Source organism: Hylobates moloch, unplaced genomic scaffold (assembly GCF_009828535.3).
Source record: "Hylobates moloch isolate HMO894 unplaced genomic scaffold, HMol_V3 SCAFFOLD_22, whole genome shotgun sequence".
Lineage (NCBI taxonomy): Eukaryota > Metazoa > Chordata > Mammalia > Primates > Hylobatidae > Hylobates > Hylobates moloch.
The window spans coordinates 43,087,538-43,111,381 of NW_026652297.1; the positions used below are offsets into that span (position 1 = coordinate 43,087,538).

General features: G+C 37.4%; 1 protein-coding gene across 7 annotated transcripts in view; it reads right to left on the reverse strand.

Moving 5' to 3' along the window:
* The window catches only part of NSD3 (nuclear receptor binding SET domain protein 3), a 114,076-nt gene that overhangs the window by 34,445 nt on the left and 55,787 nt on the right, over positions 1-23,844 (reverse strand). For 6 of the 7 annotated variants that reach the window (XM_058433573.1, XM_032144031.2, XM_032144029.2 and 3 more), the window contains exons 7-14: positions 23,656-23,782; positions 17,955-18,055; positions 15,778-15,823; positions 12,795-12,925; positions 12,294-12,422; positions 11,526-11,652; positions 1,956-2,153; positions 1,293-1,466 (exon numbers count right to left, since the gene is read on the reverse strand). In XM_058433573.1, coding sequence (XP_058289556.1) covers positions 1,293-1,466; positions 1,956-2,153; positions 11,526-11,652; positions 12,294-12,422; positions 12,795-12,925; positions 15,778-15,823; positions 17,955-18,055; positions 23,656-23,782 — 1,033 coding nt within the window. Of the gene's footprint in view, positions 1-1,292; positions 1,467-1,955; positions 2,154-11,525; positions 11,653-12,293; positions 12,423-12,794; positions 12,926-14,446; positions 14,919-15,777; positions 15,824-17,954; positions 18,056-23,655; positions 23,783-23,844 lie in introns of those variants that run through there. The other variant, XM_032144032.2, reaches the window with a different exon arrangement.

Below are 23,844 nucleotides of genomic sequence, written 5' to 3' on the forward strand. Positions count from 1 at the left end.
CTTTTTCTTTATTATTTGCCCACCTGTTACCATATAGCAGGAAACACTTCAGACCTACTCCTCCATGATACCAGCCAGGTTTCAGAGCAGGATACATTTGACACTGCTGTAGTTAAGAAAGACACACTACTTCCTGCTGCAAAGGCAGACAGTCACATGTGCTTATAAAACAGGCAAACAGAAAGTAGTGTCTACTACAGACCCTGCTAGCTACTCCACAAAGGACTATGATTTATTTAATCTTTTACCGTCTACCTCCAAGTAATGTTTTCATAATGAGAGATACAAAAGCAAAACCACCTAAGATCTATCATACTACCTAAATTCTATTTTTAAAAGTTGTTATAGTACTTTCGCCAAATTAAAATAACTGTCTCCTAAAGCAAAACCAACCAACCAAACAAAAACCACTTTCATCTTCAGCATGGTCTAAATAGAATCTAACAAGCACGATGGGCCTTAGAGGCCTTGAGAATAGTTCAGAGGGAAAGTCAGAAAACTTTGCACTTAACAAAACAAAAGCAATATTTAGGGATATTAGTTAGTTTTTATAATGCTTACTAAGTACCAAAAAAGTTTTATTATAATATGGCTTGAGATAAAGCCAGATATTCTGTATAACATTGAACTAAAGAAGTTTCATTTTATATTTATCATGAACCCAAGTTCACTGACCCCCATAGGGCTACAGTATTGTTTTTAGTTGATCAATCTCTTGGCGTACTTAAACATCAACAGCTGGCAATAAGAAAGCCCACATAGCTGGCTCTGAACTAACACCACCACATATGCTGCCTTGGCTGTGTCCCATCAGGCCCTCCTCAATGCCAAACCAAAACATTATGATAAAATACAGCATAAACAACTGAAAAATAGATGTGCTAGTCTTGCCTTCCAAGTGAAATCTCAATCAGTTGAAAGTTCTGGTTTAAGATTATGACATGGGAAGGATCTACTTTGAATAGAAGAGTTGTTTGCAGAAGGGAAAAGATTAATCTTTTAATGCTCCAAACAGAAAAACTAAGAACTTAACTATAATTCTGTTATTTTTAGAAATGCAGATTTTAGCTTAACTTATGGAAGAATTAGTATGCTAACACTTTGGACATCTAGCATTATAAAAGTTACTGGAAATGTTCATCTCTCTCAGGGATATATTACAGTGGAATTCTGCACTGGGTAGGAGATTCTACTAGATGGCCTGAGTTCTTTCCCAATGCTGAGACTCTATGTTAATGGAGAAATATGCCAATGACCTCAAAAATAAATGAAGAGAAAAGTTAGACACTCACCTCTGGCACAAACGAAACAAAAGCCTACATTTACAGCAGAAGAAGAATTACTGCTCCGTTTGGAATGATTACTACAGATGAGAATGTAGGAGGATACTAACATGCTTCCGGCCGCAATGCAAGCATCTCCAGAGTGATAGGCAACTGGACATCTCAAACATCTCATCATGCGGCCTGTTTAAAGACAAGTCAAAAAGGAATCTAATAAGGCATCAGCAGAACATAAAAATAAGTTTCTGGAGTTGGGCTTTTTTGGGTCCCTCTGAGATGCTAGTTACAGTAGATGAAAAGCATTTTTTTCTTCCCTAGTCTGGCTCTGTCATCCTATGCTATAATGGCCCCTAAATGTAAGCCTAATAGTCACTTAGAGATCGTCCAAAGAAAAAATTATTTGTTCCAATGCTGCAGAGATGGTGGTATCCAATATGGCACCTACCTGAAGGACTTTCAAGGGTATTTTGAACACATGGAATTTTCTTCTCATGGTCTGAATTTAGAATGTAATCTCTACTTAAACATGTACTGTGTATGTACTGTGGCTGAACTGTTAAAGCTAGAGATACACAGAAGGAGAATGCCTTATGTTGTTTGTAATACATGCTTGATAATGTTATTTGCCACTGCACTTAAAACAATCTTTGTCTCCTTCTTCAGCTGTTTTACCTTTACTTGCTTTGTGGATATCTTTCTCCATACAGCAGGCAGAGCAGCAGTGCTGAGGACAGCGGAATCCTTTTGATTCAAAGATGGCAGTGGGGAATTTGCGGACACAGGCTTCATGATAAAATTTCCCACAAGCACCAACAGAACAACGCTTCACATCTTTACCAGACACTTTACACGAAAAACATGGGTGCTGCCCTGGAAAATTGGTGAGGAATACAAATTAAATAAAATTGACTAAAGCATATTCAAGTAGAAGCAGCTATAGACATCAAACAGCTACTCCTAAAACAGACTCTATTACTATATTTAAGAATTTAATGCACAAAAAAGCATTTAAAATAAATGCTAAATTAAAATTATGTTTTAAATTTTGCTAGAATAATTGATTATCAATTTGGAGACAGAATACTAAAAACAATTTAGATCTCCAAAACTGATTCCATAGAAAAGCCAGAACAGAATTTGTTTAACATCTGGTAGCAGACAGCAGCAAAGTTTTCCCCACATAGAATAAATAAATTACCAAAGGAAAGACAGATTCCATTAGATAATTACTGATTATTTCTATCTGCAAAATATACATAAAATGAAAACTCACAATCCTAATAAAAAAGAAAATTACAGCTAGATATATCTTATTCGAACTATAGAAAATCAAGGACAAAGAAAATATTCAAATTATCCACAAAAAGACAATTACTTTCAAACAGAGCTGACTGAAAGAGAAAAATGGAAGCCAAAAAAACAATAGAATGATATCTTCAACGGGCTGAAAGAAAATAATTACCAAACCAGAATTGTATACCCAGTGAAAATATTCGTCAAGAATGAAGTGAAATTAACATTTGCTAGGGAGAATTAACAAAACCTAGTTCTTTGAAAAAGAATAATAAAACTGATACCTCTGGTAAGAATAATAAAAAAAGGAGAAAGATCCTAATATTAATATCAGATATGAAAAATGGAACATCACTACCAATCTTACAAACATTGAAAAGATAGTAAAAGGGTATCACTATATTTTTGCTAACAAATTTGAAAATTTAGATGAATGGACAGATTCCTAGAAAAAAAGAACTTGCGAACAATGACACAAAAATAAACAGGACATATGAATAGTTCTGTAAACTATTAAAATAAATTGAAACTATAATTGGAAATCTTTCAACAAAAAAAATTTTAGGCCCAGATGGCTCCACTGGTGAATATGTCCAACATTCAAGGAAGAAAATAATGCCAAATATGAAAAAACTAAACAGGAAAAAAAGAAGAAACAAGTAAAAGACAAACAGATGTAGGGAAATATGCAACAAAAATGACAAAAGATTGTTTTGTTGTATAAACAGTTTACATATGGAGAAAACGCACACAACATATATAAGCAAAGATAATGGAATAAGACAAACTACAAATCAATATAGAAAAAAACCAAAGCAGCCTAATGTAAAAGTGGGCAGAGGATGTAAATGGGCAATTTACAGAAAGACAAATAGGCAAAAGAAAATTAAAATATGTTCATCTTCACTAGTAATCAGGTAAATGCTAACTGAAACCAGTTATAAAATAGAAAAAAACGGCTGGGTGCAGTGGCTCACGCCTGTAATACCAGCACTTTGGGAGGCCAAGGCGGGTGGATCACGAGGTCAGGAGATCAAGACCATCCTGGCTAACAAAGTGAAACCCTGTCTCTACTAAAAATACAAAAAAATTAGCCGGATGTGGTGGTGGGCACCTGTAGTCGCAGCTACTCGGGAGGCTGAGGCAGGAGAATGGTGTGAACCTGGGAGGTGGAACTTGCAGTGAGCCGAGATCACGCCACCGCACTCCAGCCTGGGCGACAGAGTGAGACTCTGTCTCAAAAAATAAATAAATAAATAAATAAATAAATAAATAAATAAATAAATAAATAAATAAATACAAAAAAAAGAGTTTGATAATACCAATTATTATTTTTGGGACAGAGTCTCGCTCTGTCGCCCAGACTGGAGTAGTACAGTTGTGTGATCTTGGCTCACTGCAACCTTTGCCTCCTAGGTTCAAGTGATTCTTGTGCCCCAGAATCCAGAGTAATTGGGACTACAGTGATAATACCAATTATTGATAAGGGTGTAGGGGGCTGGTAGGAGTTTAAGTTGGAAGCAGCTACCTTAGAAGGCAACTGGGCAATATCCATTAAAATAAAAGTACATTCACTTTCTGCCTAGAAATTCAATTTCTCAATAACTACATTGGGGAAGACAGAAAGTAAATGTTAAAGGATGTTGCCTGAAACACTGTAATTGCAAACAAGTGAAAGTAACTCAAGTGTCCTTTGATAAGGGAAGAGTTAAATAAACTATGACTATATGTATACTAGGGCACTATGCAACAATGAAATAGAATGCATCTGTATTGACATAAGAAGAGCTCCGACAGAACAATGGTATGACAGATTTGTACTACAACACACACACACAGACACACAAAAAGGTTTACAGGGCTACACATCAAACTGACAATGGTTGTCAGGACTGGAACTAAGTAAGGGCCTAGGATTAATACTGATGATCAAGGGTGACATCAGCAAGAACAGTAATTATAATATTTTCAAAACAATGTAGTTATGTTTTACTTGTGTAATTAGAGATAAATTTAAAATATTAACAAATGATAAGAACACTTTTAACACCACAAAACATAAATGGATAAGACACATAAACAGATAATTCCCAAGAGTCAATAAAGATACAGAAAGAAATGTTTAAGCAAAGAACTGCAAATTATAACCACAAACTTGTCAAATGTTTATTGGTCATCTGGATACCATCTTTCGAAAGTGTTCAAGTCTTTTGTCCACTTTTCTTATAATGCCTATTAAAAATCTGAAGGAAAAAATATAAGGAATAGTTTTGCTTTTTTATAGAAAGTTAGGTGAATTGCATTATTTTTCTTTGATTCTGGAAGTACCCAATCTTTACAAATTTGCTGAATTATAAAAGTTCTTTAAAATGAGTAGTTGAAACTGTGATATTCACTTTTTAAGTTGTCTTGCAGAAATAAAGTACAGTAAGGTGGGGTTTTTTTTTCGGTCCCATTGTATATATGTAATTTCAAAGTACATTTTTTCACCACATGGTTAAGGCCAATAAAGTACATTTTACCATGTATATAGATATGAAGGTAATTATATATTTTAAAATAACTTAAAAGTTTTAAAAATTAAAAAAATGTATTTGAAAGGTAGGAAGTTTGACTTCACAGATTTGTTTAATAAATAAACTACTCCCTGTAAAAATAAAATAGGACTTCAGATGATCACGGTGGCTCACGCCTATAATCCCAGCTCTTTGGGAGGCCGAGGCAGGAGGATCACTTGAGCCCAGGAGTTCAAGGCCAGCCTGAGCAACACAGTAAGACCCCATCTCTACAAAAAAATTAAAAAATTAGCCAGGCATGGTGGTATGTGCCTGTGGTTCTACCTGCTCAGGAGGCTGAGGTGGGAGGATTGAGCCCGGGAGGTCGAGGCTGCAGTGAGCTATGTTCATGCCACTGCACTCCAGCCTGGGCGACAGAGCAAGAACCTCTCTCAAGAAAATATAAAATAAAATAAGCCTTCATTTATGTAATGATCAAAATAAGCCTAATATAAATGAAAATAGTTAAAACTAGTACAAGTGTTATGCTAACAGAGAGCTGAACTATCAAACTCCTTTAAGACTTAGGTTAGAGCTCTAACATGTGAGTGCTTTCCATACTCTTCCTTTTCACTAGGAAATGGCCTTTATTAAGAACAAGTCAGTCAGTGGCCAGGCACAGTGACTCACGCCTGTAATCCCAGCACTTTGGGAGGCCAAGGTGGGTGCACTGCTTGAGTATGGGAGTTCAAGACCAGCCTGGGCAACATGGTAAAACCTGTCTCTCTACTTAAAAAAAAAAAAAAACAAACAAAAAAAACCCAAAAAACTAGCTGGAGGCTGGGCACAGTGGCTCACACCTGTAATCCCAGCACTCTGGGAGGCCCAGGCAGGTGGATCACTTGAGGTCAGGAGTTCGAGGCTAGTCTGGCCAACATGGCAAAACCCTGGCTCTACTAAAAATACAAAAATTAGTCGGGCATGGTGGTGTGTGCTTGTAATCAATCCCAGCTACACGGGAGGCTGAGGCACAAGAATCACTTGAACCTGGGAGGTGGAGGTTGCAGTGAGCTGAGATTGCGCCACTGCACTCCAGCCAGGGCGACAGAGCGAAAATCTGTCTCAATAAATAAATAAATAAATAAATAAATAATTAAAAAGCTAGCTGGGTATGGTGCTGCGTGCCTGTAGTCCCTACAGCTCATCAGGAGGCTGGGGTGGGAGGATCACCTGAGCCTGGGAGGTCGAGGCTGCAGGGGGCTGAGACTGCACCACTGCACTTCAGCCTGGGCAATGGGACCAAAAAAAAGAAGTCAGTCCATCAGTCCAGAGTCAAGGACCATGGGGGAAGTGGGGAAAAAAAAGAATAAGTAAAACTATCTGTTACAGAACTCTTTTTGGAGACTTATTCTATTGTACATTTTATTCAAAAGGGCAAATAAAAATGCTTTCTTTCCAGAAATCTCGTTTGACTTAAATAATAGAAAGTGGTAGTATAAGAACATATTAGGTATGTACCTGCAAAAATTCTTACATGTGAAGTGTTTTATCTTTTGTAAACTAAAAGGAAAATTGCCTAAATAACCTTAAACAATGGTTTGAAGAATCACAGTTCTCGCTTCTAATACGTTAGAAGTGTACCAAATAGGTACCAAACTAATTTTTATGTCATAAGTAAATTAAAAGCACTTAATTTTTTTAATAATTGTGGTAAAATATATATAACATAAAATTTAACACTTTAACCATTTTTAAGTGTACGGTTCAGTAGCATTAAGTACATTCACATTGTTACCACTATCTGCCTCCAGAACATTTTCATCATCCCATACTGAAATTTGGTACCCATTAAAGAACTCCTCATCCTACCCTCCCCTACAACCCTGGTGACTACTGTTCTAAGAATTTGACTATTCCAAGTAATTCATATAAATGGAATCATACAATATTTGTTGGCCTTTTATACCTGGCTTATTTCACTCAGCATAAAGTCCTCAAGGTTCATCCATGTTATGGCATGTATCAGAATTTATTTTTAAGGCTGAGTAATATTCCATTGTAGGTACATACTACATTTTGTTTATTCATCCATCGATGGACATTTGGGTTGTTTCTACCTTTTGACTACTGTGAATAATGTTGCTAGGAATATGAATATGACAGTACAAATATCTGTTGGAGTCCTTCTTTTTTTTTTTTGAGAGAGTCTCACTCTGGTTGCCCAGGCTGGAGTGGAGTGATGCCATTACAGTTCACCGCAGTCTTGACTTCCTGGGCTCAGGTGATTCTCTCACCTCAGCCTCCTGAGTATTTGGGACTATGGGCACGCGCCACCATGCTGGGCTAACTTTTTTTTTTTTGTGTTGTTGGTAGAAATGGGGTTTTACCATGTTGCCCAGGCTGGTCTTGAACTCCTGGACTCAAGCAATCCGCTCGTCTTGGCTTCCCAAAATCCCTGGATTACAGGTGTGAGACACTACGCCTGGCCCCTTCTTTCAGTTCTTTCAGGTATATACCCAGAGTGAAATTGCTTGATCATTTGTTATTCTGTTTAATTTTTTAAGAAACCATCATCGGGTTTTCAACAGCCACTACACCATTTTATATCCTCACCAACAATGCACAAGGGTTCCAATTTCTCCATAGTTAAGCCAACATGTTGTTTTCATTTTTCTTTTTTTGATACTAGTCATTCTAATGGGTATCAAGTGGCATCTCATTGTGGCTTTGATTTGCATTTCCCTGATTACTTTTTTTTTTTTTTTTTTTAAATAGAGACACGGTTTCACTATGTTGCCCAGGCTGGTCTCAAACTCCTAAGCTCAAAGACATCCACCTGCTTTGGCTCCCCAATGTGCTAGGATTATAGGCATGAGCCATTGTACCTGGCCCCCTGATTACTCATTATATTGAGCATATTTTCATGTGTATATTGGCCATCTGCATATCTTCTTTGGAGAACTATCTGCTCAAGATCTTTGCCCAATTTTGAATTGAGTTGTTTAGTTTTTTTGGTTTTTTTTGAGATGGAGTTTTGCTCTTGTTGCCCAGGCTAGAGTGCAATGGAACGATCTCGGCTCACTGCAACCTCTGCCTCCCAGGTTCAAGCAATTCCCCTGCCTCAGCCTCCCGAGTAGCTGGAATTATAGGCATGTGCCACCATGCCCGGCTAATTTTGTATTTTTAGTAGAGACGGGGTTTCTCCATGTTGGTCAGGCTGGTCTTGAACTCTTGACCTCAGGTGATCCGCCCGACTCAGCCTTCCAAAGTGCTGGGATTACAGGCATAAGCCACCACGCCTGGCTTGAGTTGTTTAGTTTTTTATTGCTGAGTTGAAGGCGTTCTCTATATGTTCTGGGTATTAATGCTTTATCAGATATGTAATTTGCAAATATTTTCTCCCATTCTGTGGGTTGCCTTTACATTATGTTGATAAGACCCTTTGGTGTACAAAAGTTTTTAATTTTGATGAAGTACAGTTTGTCTGTTTTTCCTTTTGTTGCCTGTACCTTTGGTGTCATGTATACGAAATCACTGCCAAATCCATTGTCATGAAGCTTTTCCTCTATGCAATGTTTTCTTCCAAGAGTTTTATAGTTTTAGCTCTTACAGCTTGGTCTTTGATTCATCTTGAATTAATTTTGTTTATGCTGTTGGGTAAGGGTCCAACTTCATTCTTTTACAGGCATATATCCAACTCTTCCAGCATCATTTGTTGGAAAGACTGTCTTTTTTTCCACTAACTAGTCTTCACACCCTTATCAAAAATCATTTGACCATATATGCAAGTGCTTGTTTCTGGGCTTTCTATGCCATTGGTCTATATGTCTGTCTTTATGCCAGTATCACACTGTTTTGACTTCTGTAGCTTTGTAGTATACTTTCAAATGAGGAAATGTGAGTCCTCTTTGTTCTACCCAACTGTTTTTTAATAAAAAAATTTTTTTCATGCTTACTGACAACATCCCATACTTAACTGTTTTTAAAGCAAATTTCCCTCTTAAATTTTCTAATAGATGTGTACCAAATTAAATACACCTAGCCTCTGTTGGAAGAATTCTCCTGGATTCTAGAGTTAGGAGAGAAGCCCTAAGAGTGTTTTAATACTGAGATACATGGTCCTTCCTATCAATATCTTAAATCAGGGATTGCATACTTGATATACTTTGGATATTTGTCCCCACCCAAATCTCCTGTTGAAATATAATCCCCAATGTTGGAGGTGAGGTCTGGTGGGAGGTGTATGGATCATGGAGGTGAATCCCACATGGCTTGGTGCTGTCTTTGCGACAGTCAGTGAGTGCTTGTGAAATCTGGTCATTTAAAAATGTGTGGCCCTCTCCCTCAACTCTCTCTCCTGCTCCTGCTTTTGCCATTTGAAGTGCCTACTCCCACTTTGCCTTCTGCCATGATTGTAAGTTTCCTGAGGCCTCCTCAGAAGCCAAGCAGATACTGGCACTCTCCTTCCTATACAGCCTGCAGAACTGTGAGTCATTTAAACGTCTTTTCGTTATAAATTACCCAGTCTCAGGTATTTCTTTATAGCAATGCAAGAAGTCCCTAATACAATACTTGAGAATGCTTAAAGGGGCCAGGCAGGATATATAAGTGACTGGAATGACTGAATTTTAGAAAAAGGAATAATGGGGAATGTGAGGAGCCAGGATTACATGCTCTATCCGTGTTCAAAAATGGAAATGCATTCTGAAGGCCAAATAATACAATGTGCAGATAATATAACCCCAGGGCTGCCAGCTGGCAAACTGTTCACAGGTTTTACTGCAGAGTCTAAATGTGATGAATAAAATATTTTATAAGGGGAAAATTTTAAGTTATATGTTCTAAACAGCTTCCATAGCTTAGTTTATGTATGCGTGTGTGTATTTGTGTGTGTGTGTATGTATGTGAATGAGTGTGTATTGGGATATATGACATATGACTTGTGACGTCCATCCTATTCACCAGGGCAGTAGAAGACCATGGTAAAGAAAAAATAAATCTGGAGTCCAGCTGCCTGGGTTTAAATCACAGAGTCATCATGGGCTATCTTTGTGACTTTGGGGAAGCTACTAAACTCTCTAAATCTTGTTTCTCCTTCTGTATAATGGAAATCATAATAGTACCTATCTTATCATGGATCAAATGAAATAGCAGGAGAAAATGCTTAGTACTTGTAGCACCTAACATTTAGTAAGTCAGTGTTCAGTTAAAAAAAAAAATTACTTGGGAGGCCGAGGCGGGTCGATCACGAGGTCAGGAAATCGAGACCATCCTGGTTAACATGGTGAAACCTCGTCTCTACTAAAAATACAAAAAATTAGTAGGGCGTGGTGGCGGGCGCCTGTAGTCCCAGCTACTCGGGAGGCTGAGGCAGGAGAATGGCGTGAACCCGGGAGGCGAAGCTTGCAGTGAGCCGAGATCGCGCCACTGCACTCCAGCCTGGGTGACAGAGCGAGACTGTCTTGAAAAAAAAAAAATTACTAACTTTTTGTCTGAAAGATTTTAGGAGGCATACAATCAAATAAGAAAAGATAAAATAAGTATCTGTAAGAATCCATATAAAAGGAAAAGAAGGAGTAGAAAAATAATAAAGAGTCAAAGGTAAGATCAGCATATCATGTATACTTGCTATCCAATTGACTTAGTTCCTCATAGCTAAAACAAAGCAAAACAAAACAAAAAACACGTCAACATGGTTCCTAGAAGCACCACCATGTCATCTCCAGTTATTTTTTATTTGCCATGTTGTTACAGATTAAACAACTACAACTTGCTTTCCACGATATTAACCAGAATTATGGCTACAGAGAGAAGAAATATAAACTAGCATATTTATTTCTCTTTTTTTTTTTTGGCTGGAACTGTGATTTAATATTAATTCAAGAAAACGACCTCTAACAATCACTGCAGTGGCGGAGGAGAAGAAATCCTAAGAATTGGGGCAAGATGCAGCACAATTCATCTCTGGCTCTATACAAATTATTTTGGTAGGTGGTAGTCTATGTATAGTGAGATAAGAAATAAATGGTGAATCCCAAGTTTAAAAAATGATTTCCAGTAGCTCCAAATTTCCACTAAAAATATAATCACTGTGGTTATGCACTGATACTTGTTCCAATCTCTTAAAGAACTTTAAACCAATTTATTGAGCCCCCAAAATCTCAAACCCATCTGAAAAATAACTCAATTAACATACTTTGTATAACTCTTTATATAAAACACAAATTCATCTTGGTAATGTGACAGGTTTTATGGTAGAAGGCACCAGTAGGAGGAAATTTAACTACTTTTTAAATCTTGAAGCCAAATCTTAATTTGTTGAAATACCTTTGGGAAGAGAGGAGGAGGGCTAATAAAAGTGATGGGAACAAGATGTCCTAGGAGAGGTTGCCAGTGCACATTCCTGGCACAATCCCATTCATCTTTTCATGACTATCGAAATAAGTCATCTTACCAGTTTTACATTCCATGCAGATGAACTTGCTATCAGGAATTGATGTCAATCCCAGGCACTCCAGGTGAAAGTGTTTGCAGCACTCTCCCTCACAAGCAATCAGAGAGTCACCAGAGCTTTCACAAATCTGTAATATGGCAAAAAGCAGTGGTTCTCAAACTTTGGCAAACATCAAGACCACATGGGCGGCTTGTTAAACACAAATTACCGGGTCCCTCACCCACAGACTGTGATTCAGTAGGTCTGGCGGGGGCCCCAACAATGTGCATTTCTAACATGTATCCAGAAGATGCTGATATTGTTTGTCCTTGGCCTTCACTTTGAGAACCAGAGAACTAGACAATTACAGTATTTCCAGATCCAATATGGTATAAAGTTTAAAGTCATACTTGATCTTTTAGGATTCCTTCTTTGGGATCTGCATATTTAACTTTTCTTCACAGGGCAAAGCAGTACTTTTTCAAGAATGGTAAAAATACACAAGAAAGTTATTACTTTAAAATTCTGAATTTAAGAAAGTTTTTCCAATCAGTCATCTGCCATTTACTTCCAATTAATAATAGTATATCACACTAAAGATTGGCATGTGGGTAAGTATTCCAACTCAGAAAGGGAAAAAAAGAACCAGAAAGAGGTCTTATATCTGTAGCTTTAAAGTAATATCATAATAATTTAGAAACATATTACCCTTTTCAACAGGAGTTAAGTCTATTACTGGCAGAATATAATAGCAATTATTTCAAGCCATAGCACCAGTTACCTGCCTACCTGACATACAGTGTCCTTCTTACTCATTCCAGTGCCTCTTCTTGACAAACTTGAATCCATGGACTGCACATCAGAAATGTCTGCATCTGCAGTAGCTGAAGGGCTATCTACTTGCTTTCCAAAGCCTACCTACATAGAAAACATAGCATTTTTAAGAAAAACAAAATAAAAATTCCCTCAAAGATAAGACGCTATGAAAATCCTAGTAAGACTTGCTCAAGCATTATTAGATCTTGACACAACCACCTCTTTTTTCCTTCCTTTCTTTCCAAAATCCACAGATATCATAGGTCTGCTGTTTTGGGAAAAACTGTAGTTAAAATTACAAACAAACTATAGTTTTGTTATATAACATGAGAGCAAAAGAATTAAGACGCTCAAAATAAACAAAGTGATTTTTTTCTATGAGTATTTTTAAAATGTCCCGATTTCCCCAAATAAATAAGGCAAAAGCATTATGTTCAGAAAGAACACTTTGTCCAGACCCTTGCACATATTTACCTGCAGGTCACTCAGTCCTCTAGAATCGGAGTCAGATGTGTCTCTGTACGCTGAACTAGTCATTTCTACATCAGTTGAGGCGCGACTCCTTTTCTTTAGAGGTTTACAGGAATCTGAAATCTCGCTGGCACCTTAATACAACACACTGAAATTAATCCTAAAATAGTACTTAAGGTTTGTTTTAATTTTTGTGTGTGTGGGAGAATATTTTCTTTTCTCAAACTCATCTTTAGTGTGGAAAAAGCATAGCTCTCTTTGTAACACTGAAGTAATGAGTCAAAACTTCAGAACTTCTGACCTTCCTGGTAGTGATTGATTTAATTTACAACCGCTCTATCAAAACATTTAATTCAGTTCTCCTCTCTAAAGCTATTTTCAGTCAACAGAGCCCACGTTCCAACCTAAAAATCAATTCTATCAAAATTGCAGGATAGCTGATGGATTTGGAGCAATTCAAAGAACCATTCAATTTGGAGGGGGAAAGACATAAAACCCAACACACTGTGTAGCTTACAAATATGGTTGCAGAGACATCTCCATCTTGTTTTTATTAGGGATGTGACAAATCTTTGATTTGTATTCGATTCGTACACGGATAGTGCCATTTTCCCCCGAATTTTGCAATTCAGTTGATTATTGCCCCCCAATAAAATTTGGATGTTCGTAATTGTTCATCTGAGACTTCCTTGGTGAAGTGGCATTTATTGTGACCATTAACAAGCGCTGCAGCACATCTACATATGTCATGCCATTTAGGAGGCACATTGCTGAGGGTTGTAAATGGACAATCAGTGTTCAAGTGCAGCCAAATCACGTAGAGCTGGATGGGAAGGCCTCTATGTGGAATTTGTGCGGGAAGAAATAAATAGGAAAAAAAAGGCAGAGAATAGTGTGGAATTTTTTTTTTAAAACTGTGTGTAATACAAATCCAGCCAAAACAATAGTGCAAAAAGTTACAAAGCAACAATCTCTTGGGCTAATGCAGTATAGGCTATACAGAAACAGCCACGATGAAATGTGCAGATCAGGCACGGTGAATACCAAGGAACCAAGGAGACGGTTAATATTTCAACCCACAGTTTGTGTTTTGGATTTTTTTTCCCCCAAAATTTCCATACAACAAACAGACATCTAGATCAGCCCAGCAAGCTATGGTGGAAGTGTGCAGTCCAGAAGAGCCCATGGAGAAACAAGTCTCCTGAGGCCATGAAGATCCGCAACAGGCTGAGTGAGAGTAGCACTTGGAACATAGCCACGTTCTGTGGTGGAGGAGGTGGGCCTCGTTAGACTGCTCAGATTACTGGAACCTCGTTATCACATCCCATTCTACAAGTTTTTCACTGAATGTTTCCTGACATCTATAAATGAGGGTGCCTGCCCATGTTAATGCTGATTAAAAAACACAAGTACACAAATCTATCTCCTTCATTGCTGGTGTATGGACCCAGAACACCATCACAAAATATTTCCTTGGCCTAAAAGATCACTGGATTAACAAGGAGTTTTAACAGAGGAACAGGAGTGCTGTACTGAGAGGCTTTCGAAGGGAAACACAGGTACCGCCATTTCCGATGAGTTTCTGAAAATGCTAGAAAAATGACAGACTGCCAAAGACAGCTGTCATGCTGTTCTCCATGATAACGGCACTAATATTAAAAAAAAATAAGAACTTTTAATGATTGTAATGTATACAGTTTGGGCTGTTTGGCAAAACCCTGCAGATGTGCATTAATGATGCTTTATTTAAAAACAAAAAAAAACAGTCCATGTTGAAATTGATCAGTGTAAGTTAAATGGTGGTTTTTAGGCTGGACCCATGATTTAAGCTGTACCCATCCAGCTCAAACCAAAAAAAAAAATCATTTGACTGTTAAAGCAATTGTTCAGAGTCTTGAAGAAGAAACCAGGCAGGAAAATGCCAATAATGATGATTGGCGAAATCAAAATCGAAACAAAGAAACTGTTTATCGAGCCGCCGACAAAGAAATCTTGCATGGAGACTACAAGTCTGGAGTTTCTGGGATGAAATTGTACAGGAATCTCAGTCCACAGTTTCCTCAATCGCTGCGGAGACGGAGCTGTCACTGAATCTGACAGAGCCCTGCACTCCCCGGTCCGCCGACCCTGTGGAATGGTGGAAACACAACGCAATCAGGCCTCCTAATCTCGCAGCGATCGCGATGTCTTTTCTTGGAGCTCCGCCAAGCAGTGTTCCCTCCGAGAGGCTGTTCAGTTCTGCTGAGGATCTCCACGGAGACCATCGCTGCAGACTTCTCCCCGAGAATGCAGAGAGGCTGTTGTTTTATTTTATTTTTAAATAATGCAATTTGCCCAGAGTAAACTACAGGTATTAAATACAGTCTGATCTCACCAAAAACGCACGAATCATGCTATGGAGTTTGTACTGTAGTCAAATTGCACACAGAAAATACAGATATAAGTTTAAGCTTTCTTAAACTTTGTGCATATCTCAAATAGATTCGCATAAGGTCATCTAATAGTGGCCATAAATGCTATGAATCATTTTAATTTACAAAAAGATTTTACAGCACTGTAAAAATAAATGTGGCAAGATTTTTTCAATCAGCTTGTCTTGTCTGATTTGTCATAGTCCATGTTTGACAAACATGAATAGCTACTATTCGGTATTCAGTCGAATACCAAAAAAAGTGGATTCGTCACATCCCTAGTTTATAAGCCAGTGAAACCCCAGAATCTTATGGAGAAAAGTTGGAAACAGTATCAAGTCTACATGGTGTTCTCCAATTTACCAAAACAAGTAAGACTTTTCACGTGGAGGTACAGAATAAGATCAACTCTAAAAGTCACACACACACACAAACACTGGGGAATACTGCAATTTCACACTGAAGAGCAACAACAATGATTTACAGAGACAGACAAAAATACATGAAGTACAAATAATTCTTAAAAATTGGTTTTAATCAAGGAAATGCAAAGCAACATTATAATACTAACTCACCTTTCTGTAATCCAGTCTTCACTGTAGCCTGAGGAACTGTTTCAACCTGTTTGGACAGAAAAATACAGCATTAACAAATAATTTTTTTCCCTTTTAATTATTAATAGAAGGAAAAGATACTTTCATCAATCTAAGTAATGATGAGTGATTAATGTATCTGAAATCTGAACTCAGTCCCATCTTCTGGGTAAAGTTCTCTGTCTCAAGATCAGGGAGGGTTTAAATCCTAGCTGCCTGTGCTGAATATTAAGTGACAACACACAGCCACATGCTCTCTAGCAAAGACTTTTCCCACCATTCCCTTGGTATATGAAGAGAACAAGAATACTTTCCTCAGTGTCTGGAAGGCAGGAGAGGGGTTGTTTCTGCAACCGGCCCCAGTGTTGCTAAAAACCCCTCCCGCCCCAAAGACGTTAGGATAAATTTTTACTTACTATGATACTCAGGTTAATGTAACTCACGCCACTTTAAGACCCTTCCGCGCCTGCACTCACAGCTAAGTTGCTGGGAATCAGGACCCTCTCTGTAGAGAGTGCTACAGGGCTCCATACAGCTGGAAGCTCAATACTTTTGCTGCTAGTACAAACTTAAGAAAATAAGTTTGTGATATTGCAAAAGCACTTTCTTGAGTGTCTTATGAACAGTGTCTTGATCCTACATTAGGAGAGCGAGATCAGAAGTTATTCTGCCAATGTATATGTAAAACACGTGGTAATTTGAGGATTGAACCATTGGAATTAGAAAAAGGAGGCTGTTTGGAGGAGTTCCTGTTTAAGCTATAAATTGAATTTCATGTTTCTTTAAGATGTGGTGAAATATGAATGTTGAAACACATTTTATAAATATTTAAGGATTGTTCTAAGCTTTTTAAAAAAATTTTTATTTTTTTTACAACAGGTAAAAAAACATACAACAGAAACGCTTTTATAAGATACAATTAGTAATACAAATATAAAATCTTCTAAACAATCACTGGTATTGTTCTACTACTAACTATAACACAGTGGCATTAACAATTTGTCCCATTTTTTGTACTCATTCTGCTTATTAGTTTTAAACTGACTGGTCACAGACTGAATTTGGGAACCAGCTGGCAAAATCACAACTTCATTTTGGTAATGAATACTATAGATTTTCAAGAGCTTAGAAAGATTTTTTGGAATATAATTTCCTAAGTATGAAATATGAAAGTTAATATGATAAATGAATGACAAATTAGTATACTATTTAAACTTTAGTTAAATATTCTGCAAAAACTGTTTCACTTGCTTGGTGATACCACAGAGCACCCACAAAGTTAGCTTTTAAATTTGGAAGTTTAAAATCATGAAGGAAATATTTTAAATAGAAAAGCTCACATTCTTCCATATTAAATGGTTTTAAAAATATAAAACTTATTGGAACTAATTCTATTCAGAATTTGTTTTGTTTACTAGCAGGTGTTTAGGCTGTAAGAATGGAAATTCTTTCACTAAAAAAATTAAGAAAAAATCTGATTGTGAGTTTAATTTAAAGAAGAATGGCTTCTAAAATTTTATTTGAAAAGGTGATTTAAATGTATCTTACTACATTGATTACACTGGTTTAATACACTTCAGTCAAAATGCAGCCCCCCCACACACCTTTTTTTTTTACCTAAGTATTATTTATCTGACAACCTGATATCAGGCGAATATTCCACCGGGAAAATAACATTCCAAAAAATCTGCGATATTAACAGAAAAAACAGATCATCTATGAATATCTGCTTCTTAAATATAAGAATATAAATTAAATTGATTTGTTTAAAAAATAAAAAACAATACATACCAGCAGCTTAAACCAAAAATCAAAATTAAAAAAAAAAGGAACTCAATGATGGTTCCAAATAAAAATCATAAAAACATGAAATCATTTTGCTGATAACAGAAACTTCCAAATAAATGTGAAGGATTTTTTAAGTCTTGCACCACTGGCTTCCCATCTCCTGAAGCCTGTTTTCTGTGAAAATGCTTGAAGCAGAATCACAGGGATGGCTGTATTAAAACTGAGCACTGGAACCCACCAGGACAGAGGCGTAAGATAGTCCAGAAAGGAAACTCAGTGTGGGGGAAAGTTTCTCTTTCTTTTAAGACAGGAATGTAAGCCACAACATTTACAAATACAATGTTTTAACTCTCTACATGTAGGAAGCCAACCTGCTCCTTTTTGATCTTCTTCTTTGGCACAACCTCAGTGGATTTCTCTGATTCAGAACGAGTTCTAATTGATCTTCTCTGTTGCTTCTTTTCTACTGAGCCTAAGAAATGATTTAAACACACAAACAAAAACTCACTTAAGGATACCTAGACATCTATGTAATTAAGATATGACCAAATTCCTTGCTTTTCTTACCCAGTACTTTTGGAATCTTAATTAAAATCATTAAAAGCTGCTAAATATTCAGGAGCATATAAATTATTTAACAGATCAAATTGTAAAGGCTGATGAGCTGAGACGGAATCACAAAGGGTTCTAAATTATACAAATAAAGGGGGATTGATTTTTTTAAAAATTAAAAAGTCAAACTAAAACTGCAGAGACATAGTTTAGTTTTAAAGGCACACAAACATCTTTAGGTAAATATAATTAGGGAATGAAGGGACTGAAGGATGCATAAAAATAACTTTATTACCCACCTGATGTTAGAAATTATTGGTTCAAAATTCAATCAGTGCTACACATTCTGCATTTTAACAAATGAGTTTAATTAATTCTATACATAAAATGGTTAACAGTGCTTTTTGCACTTATATAAGTTTTGCTATTGTTATTAATAACAAAAGCAGGAAAAGCAGGGAAGGCAAAAAATGTGACCAAAACCTAATCATTAATTTGAGTACCAAGGGATCTGTTATACTTTGGAAATAATTAGTCGTGGAAAACTAGTTGAAACAAATTATCAAGCTTTTTCATGTTAAATGGTAAAACAAACTATTAAGATTTTTAAAGAGTACAATTCTTTAAAAGCAAATTGAAGAAAACTCACATGGACCCCATTTTTGGAAAGGATAAAACTGAAATTGAAGAACACAACTTGAAAGAACACTGTCAGGAATGATTTCATTCTGTGAGCCTGAGGAGGAATGATACCTGCAGTGCAGCTGTTCTCCATGTTTTCAGTGCCTGCACCACCTACATATTCCTTCTAAATCATAATCACCTCTGGCTTGCCATAGGAAGAAGCCACTAAGACCTATAAAATCAGATAGAAGCTCTATCTATAAAGCCTTTCATATAACCTTTATATTTTCTGGTTTCATTGCTCTTGGCTATGTATAAATGACTTCCCTCACTTTAGTTCAAAGCCAAAATGAAGGATCCCACTACTTTGTTTTGTTTTTGGGAAGGAGTGGGTAGTTTGATAATAATATATTGTTTTGGAGCTGTGGTTAATCGATTTATAGTAATCACAAATAAAGGTGTTGGCTCCTTTCTTTACTCTCACTCTTCTCCTTACACTGATGAAAATGTTTACTAAGACAACAGATATGCTACCCTCCCAGACCAACCTGAGGATCCCAGAGATCCATACTTTAGTATTAAAGTGTCAATATTCAAGTACTACTAGGGAGGGCAAAAATGAAAATGGAATTGCTTAAAAACAAACAAAAAAATATTTACTTGTGTTGAGGGTAATATACCACACCATGAAGAGCAGATGAGATTTGATTTACTGTCTTACAGAGGATAAAGCAACATGATTTCTTAAAATTATTCTGAAAGTTACCCAAAGAACATATACATTTAAAACCATTGAAGAGTATTATGTTCATGTTCTAAGAAAGAGGAGGTGAGCATTTCTGCGTTTGGAAAATAGCTTTGAAATCTAGTGTGAATACAAGTACAGTTCTTCAAACAACAAAAATGTGACAGTGCCAAACATTTTATATATCCCTGAAATTTACTAAGAAAAGGCTCAATAATTTCCTTAAGCAGTTAACACCAGCTGAGATGATGCAATTGGTTTCTGAAGGGTGAACAAGTCTCTATTTTGACTTTTCAACTACTGAAGTTATTTTCACAAAAAGCAAAACGGTCACTTAAAAAGACAAGGTATGCTTATCAACCACAGCTGTTAACCAAACTTCAACCAAGCTCAAAGCTTTAGAGCACCAGTCCCTAAATTAAGTTTTCTTTTCTTTTCTTTTCTCTTCTGTTCTGTTCTGTTCTTTTCTTTTCTTTTTTGAGACGGAGTCTCTCCCTGTCACCCAGGCTGGCGTGCAATGGCGCGATCTTGGCTCACTGCAACCTCCGCCTCCAGGGTTCAAGCGATTCTCCTGCCTCAGCCTCCTGAGTAGCTGGGATTACAGGTACGCACCACCATGCCCAGCTAAGTTTTTTTTCTTGTACCTTTGTAGAGACAGGGTTTCACCATGTTGGCCAGGCTAGTCTCAAAACTCCTGACCTTGTGATCTGCCTGCCTTGGCCTCCCAAACTGCTGGGATTACAGGTGTGAGCCACCATGCCCGGCCCTAAATTAGGTTTTCAATCTTAATTTACAACCTAAATTCTATGTTCCTGCTTAAGCAAAAAACAACACTGCCTTTTTCCAGAGATAAAGAAGTATAACCTTCCACTTAAAAAAGAAAAAAAGGAAATATTCACAGCAGAAATTAAATCTTACAATGAAAATACTATATAAAAAGAAAATGTTCAGGCTGGGCACAGCGACTCATGCCTGTAATCCCAGCACTTCAGGAGGGCAAGACAGGAGGATCGTTTGAACCCAGGAGTTCGAGACCAGCCTGGGGAACAAGGTGAGACCCCCATCTCTACAAAAAATAAAAATAAAATAAATTAGCCAAGCATGGTGGCAGGCACTGGTAGTCTCAGCTACTCTAGGAGGCTGAGGTAGGAGGATCTCTGGAGTCCAGGAGTTTAAGGTTACAGTGAGCTATGATCACACCACTGCACTTCAACTTGGGTGCAAGACCCTGTCTCAAAAAAAAAAAAAAAAAAAAAAAGTTCAGTAACTTTGAGAGGAAGAAGAAAAACAAGCTCCATCCAAAATAAAAGCATAATATTTGAGTTAAGATCAGTCTAATATAGGAAGAATTTACTTTCTCCTTAGGAAACTGCCGATTTCAAATAAAGATCCTCCTAGGTATCCCATTTAAATTCAGACAAATTACTAATCATTTAATGTAAAGAGGTAACAAAACTGACATACCTAATTATGGAAAGTGGAGGCCAAAAGATTCTTTTAATATTCAAAGAAGGGAACATTCTCAATTATGGCTAATGTGAAATCTTCTAAGTCCATCTACTCATTCCTTTGACATTGTAGGTTCATCTTTTTATAAAGTATTTTGAAATGATACAAGTTGCAAATGTAGTACTGGACTTTGCTATTCACTCCCTCCTTTCTTTAACTCAACTTTCCTTCCCAATTCCATATTGAAAAAGGCTGTTTAAAATGCCCCATCCAACATGTGCCCCATCTCCACTGGCATTACTTCTCCCTGTCCTGCAGCTCTCATTATTTTCTTTTTAAGAAAGCTAGCCCAAGTACTTTTGTGAACAGTGATTGTTTTTACTTTGCTATTATAATAATTAGAATCTTATTTAAATTTCCCTTACAAAAATATTTACACTTTATGCCACTCAGGTTTGCCTGAGTTACTACTGATTCAAGATTACCACTTCAGGTCTTAAGACTTTGATCCATCCAGAAAATTACTTGGTCACTGTGATATTGTGATATGATAAGAAACATATATTTGATCTCTGCCCCTGGTTCCTGGCACAGAGCTCCTACTTGGAATTTCCTGCATAATATAAGTGTTTTCTGCTCTAAAGAGGCAACTCTTGGTGGATTCCTAGTTGGGGGCTGGTCACTAGAAAAACCAAGCTATGATTAGATGCTTTAAGCTCCACCCCCCATCTTCCAAGAAGGGGAGTGGGGCTGAAGACTGAGTTAATAATTGGTCATGCCTACATGATAAAGCCTCCATAAAAATCCCTGAGCTACAGGGTTTGGAGAAATTCCAGGTTGCTGAACACACAAAGGTGCCTGTAGGGTGGCATGGCCAGAGAGGGCATGGAAGCTTTACAGCCCTTTCCATATACCTTGCCTTGTGCATCTCTTCCATCTGGCTGTTCATCTGTATCCTTTGCCATATCCTTTATCATGAACCAGTAAATGTAAAGAAAGGGCTTGTCTGAGTTCTGTGAGCTGCTCTAGCAAATGACTAAACCCAAGGAGGGGGTCATGAGAACCTCCAATTTATAGCTGGTCAGTCAGAAGTTCTGAAGCCCCAGACTTGCAACTGACATCTGAAGTGGGGGCAGTCTCATAGGGTTGAGCCCTTCACCTGAGGGATTGGACTCTAACACCAGGGAGATAGTGTGAGAATCAAATTGAATCATAGGACACCCAGCTGGTCAGTGTGGGAAAACAAACAAATAAACCCATATATGGGTCTATAAGTATGTTCAGAAAATAGTTTATTTTTTTTTTCTACTATAGTCCTTCTTAGATTCAAAACAAATTTTTAAAGAACAAAATGAAACAAACTCCTTTCTCCTAAACTAAGATTCCAGATGAACAAGCTAGTTAATACTTAACTCTTTTCTTGATGGCTATATGAAGCAAGCAGTATTACAGAAATACTACTGATATAATACTGTTACATAAACCAAACCCACCAGACATTCAATTAAAACTCTAAAATCCTTAGTAAGTTAGTATCAAAAAAATTATGTTGGCTGGGTGCAATGGCTCACGCCTATAATCCCAGCACATTGGGAGGCCGAGGCAGATAGATCGCTTGAATCCAGGGGTTCGAGACCAGCCTGGGCAACATGGCAAAAAATACAAAAACTTAGCCAGGTATCATGGTACACACCTGTGGTCCCAGCTACCTAGGAGGCTGAGGTGAGAGGATCACCTGAGCCTGGGAGGTCGAGGCTGCAGTGAGCCATGATCGTACCATTGTACTCCACTCTGCATGACAGAGTGAGACCCTGTCTCAAAAGAAAAAGGCCAGACGTGGTGGCTCACGCCTATAATCCCAGCACTTTGGGAGGCTGAGGCAGGCAGATCAGGTCAGGAGTTGGAGACTAGCCTGGCCAACATGGTGAAACTTCGTCTCTACTAAAAATAAAAAAAGTAGCTGGGTGTGTTGGCATGCCCCTGTAATCCCAGCTACTCAGGAGGCTGAGGCAGGAGAATCGCTTGAACCTGGGAGATGGAGGTTGCAGTGAACCGAGATTGAGCCACTGCACTCCAGCCTGGGTGGCAGAGTGAGACTCTGTCTCAAAAAAAAAAAAAAAAAAAAAAAAAAGTTAAACATTCCAAAGGCACAATCTTACTGAATATAGTCACTTCTCCTTTAAGCAAGAATAACGTGGCTTGATTTTCAATTCATGGTGTCTGCTAATCAGAAAACAGGTTACATTAGGACAATTAGGCTCTAGGCCCCTCAGTTACTAGTATCTAGCACACCTAGGAATAATGACAAGAGCTTTGGCATCAGCCCGTTTGTTTCCAACACGGGTAAAGGAGGAAATGGTATGTGTGTGCTAATAGAGTGGGAAAAGTAAAGCTGTTATTATGCAAAGAGAGATAATCGATGATGTATTTACTCAGATACATATAGATTTTTATAGCTATATACTTTTAATTATAGAACCCTATCATTTTAATTCTTGTACAAAAAATAACTTGCTATGAATAAAGTTCTCTAGCCCCTACCTAACCCACTTTCCTATTAAAATAACTGCTTTTATAATTTGATTTTTAAATATAATTTACTTTTGATAACTAAGAGTTTCTTAGAAACACAGCTACCACATTATAGCAGAACACAAGGATTTCTCAAAATGGACCTATATATACTCTTCACTCATACCAACCTGTAGAACCAGATGTTGCTTCAGGAGATGACACACTCTGCGTTGGCTTTTCATTTCTCTGGTTTGGTGCAGAAATTATAAGCCTGTCTTGCCCCCTGACACTTATTTCTGTTTTGTTACCAATTCCCTTTAAAATAAGGCAAAAGAAAAAAACAACAAAACAGGTGATTACCAGGCAAGTGGCATCAT